This window comes from Monoraphidium neglectum, assembly GCF_000611645.1.
Source record: "Monoraphidium neglectum strain SAG 48.87 unplaced genomic scaffold scaffold01923, whole genome shotgun sequence".
Classification (NCBI taxonomy): Eukaryota; Viridiplantae; Chlorophyta; class Chlorophyceae; order Sphaeropleales; family Selenastraceae; genus Monoraphidium; species Monoraphidium neglectum.
In genome coordinates, this window is record NW_014011705.1 from 9,594 (window position 1) to 12,331 (window position 2,738).

At 64.1% G+C, this 2,738-nt stretch overlaps 1 protein-coding gene across 1 annotated transcript in view; it reads left to right on the forward strand.

Annotated features, from left to right (window-relative positions):
* The window catches only part of MNEG_9406 (putative Cystinosin like protein), a gene marked incomplete at both ends in the record, with an annotated part of 2,083 nt that extends 876 nt beyond the window's left edge, over positions 1-1,207 (forward strand). The window contains 3 exons of the mRNA XM_014042124.1: positions 57-314; positions 701-727; positions 1,019-1,207. Coding sequence (XP_013897578.1) covers positions 57-314; positions 701-727; positions 1,019-1,207 — 474 coding nt within the window. The remainder of the gene's footprint in view (positions 1-56; positions 315-700; positions 728-1,018) is intronic.
* Positions 1,208-2,738: the final 1,531 nt, after the last annotated feature.

The window sequence follows — 2,738 nt, forward strand, 5'->3', positions numbered from 1 at the left end:
GTAAACTTCCCGCCCCATACTACTCGCCCCAAACTTCCCGTCGCGAACAACTGCAGTACGCCGTCGAGCTCAACGACGTCGTCTTCTCGCTGCACGCGCTGACGATGACGCTCATCACCGCCCTGCAGTGCTGCATCTACCCGCGCGGCAAGCAGCGGGTGCACCGCCTCGTAGCGCTGTTCATTTTGGGCAGCGTCGGGTCTGCCGTCGGCTACGCGGCGGCCATCTGGGCGGGGTGGGGGGTGGGGTGGCGGCTGCAGGAGTTTGTCAAGTGGGTGTGGTGGCTGTACTACCTGTCGTTCATCAAGATGATCGTGAGTCAGGGGTTGGTCGGTTAGTCAGGGGATGACTTGTGAGTCAGGGGGTGGCTTGTGAGTCAGGCGGTGGTCGGCGAGTCAGGGGTTGATGCTGATTTTGGGGGCGGCAAGTGGTTCAGTGGGCCATAGGGAGGGTGCAATTTGTTTTGAATGAGGAGTGAGGGGATTGGGAGTTCGACGCATGCGGATGCTCCACGGAGCGTGGTGGGCGCCGGGGGTGCCTGTCGCCGCCGTTTTGCACGGGCTGCTCGCCTGAGTCCGTCCCTGGTACCTCTGGCCAACGGGCAACCACTGCAGCCCCCACCCCACGCCCCACCCCGCCCATTGTTGCCCGGCACTCAACCACCCTGCACCCCGCCGCGGCGTCCTGCATGTCTCGGCAGGTCACGGTGTCCAAGTACATCCCGCAGGTGGGGGCCACCCTTTTTTATGCATGGTATCGGTGGCCACGTTTGACTGATCTGGATGTCCCTGCACCCAGACCACCCATGACTGCCCTGCACAATTCTTGAGCGGCAGCGTCCACTCTCAATGTGCTGGTTTGTTTCGCACACTCGCACGCACACGTCCTCACGCACACATCCACACACTGACATGCTCGCACATCACACACACACACACACACACACACACTCACACACACACACACACACACACACACACACACACACACACGCACCGTCAACACCCCCCCTCCCCAGGTGGTCTACAACTGCCGCCGCAAGAGCACCCAGGGGTGGTCCATCATGAACATCCTGCTGGACTTCATGGGCGGCGTCCTGTCCCTGGGCCAGCAGCTCATAACCTGCTGGCGCGCGGGCACATGGGCCCCCATCACCACAAACCCCGTCAAGCTCGGTGCGCTGGTTTTCTCGCGCTTTGGCCCGTAGGGCGCGGCCGTCGGCGCACGGGTGTCAGACGGCTGGCCGGCGGCGCCGCTGCGATGATGCTGTGCTGTCTGGCAATGGCAGGCGGCGCTTAGCCTGCAGTCAGGCCGTCCAGCGGGCTGTGACCACCATGTGCGGCTCGTTTACACAGCAACCCACCACCCGTCGATTGACTTCCTGGTGGATTACTGAGTCCATGACCCCACCCCCGCCCGCCCATTGAAACGCCTGAATCCTGGGCAACAGGCCTGGCGATCACTTCAATGATGATGGACCTCATTTTTGTGCTGCAGGTGTGTGTGGTGGGAGGGGGGATGGGCGAACAATTCTATGTGGGTCTAGACAGGGGCAAGTGTAGTGACGGCACCGCTCAGCATGCAGTGGAAGCATCTGGGCCGCGACGTCAAGGCTCTGTCGCCCCCTAGCTGGCGCATCGCACGCCGCCGACCCGCCCTGCATCGCGCCCCGCCTTTGCCCCCGCCCTAGCTGCTCCCCTGCCTCCGTGGGCGGCCGGTTCGGCGCCGGCAACGCAAAGAGGTCCCGCCGCCGTCCAGCCCCTTGCCCAATTCCTCTTCCTTTTGGAACCCACCGACCGCCCCGCTCCCCCTGCTGCCTCCACCCAATCCGCTATCACAACCCCCAATCCCAACTCCAGACTCACCAAAACCACTGCCACCACCACCTACTCCAATGCCCTAACACCCAACAAACCCCCCCTGCTGCGACCGCCGCCGCCGCCACTACCGAATTTCTCACCCAGCATTATGTATTATACGCGGAGAAGCGCCTCCCCGGCCCCTGCCCCTTGTCGCTGCGCCGCGTGCGGTCGCTGCTGCGCGCGCTCAGCCGCGCGCCGGAGCGGCTGCCGCCGGAGATCGCTGAGGATCTGCTGCTGTCGCTGTCAGATCATGGGTTCGACGTGGATGTGCCGAGGGTGAGCGATCTGGGCATTTGGTGATCTGTATGTGATCTGGGTGCGATCTGGATGATTGTCGGCGCACCCTCAAGAAGGCCGCGGCCGAGCCTCGAGGCGGCTGGGCTGAGTTGTTCTCGACCATTCGATTTGCCGGCTGTGTCGACTCTGGCCGCGGCGGACCGTCGCTTCCCGCCATCTCATCACCCTGGCATGCGAGGCTGGTCGCGCGGCCACTGGCGCCCTTGCCCCTTGTCCTCCCCCAAAACACAACTGGCGCCGCACTCCCCACGACAAGAACGCCCCTTGGTGGCGCACCAGCAACGCACTGCGCTCTGCGCCCCTCGCCTTGCCAAACCGCCCCACACGCGTGCGACCCATCCGTCACAGCCCCAACTGACTCCGCCCCCCCTCCCCAATATGAAAGCAGCCGGCACCCCCCTGCCGAAAAACGCGATCCCGCGCAGGTGCTAAAATACTATTCGGACCACCCGGAGGAATTGCCAGAAGAGGCATTGGAGCACTGCCTGGCCGCCTACTGGCGCGTCGGCGGCGCCGTCGGCATCGCCCGCGGATACAACATGACGCCATCTTATGCGGACTTCGAGGCCGCCGCCGCCG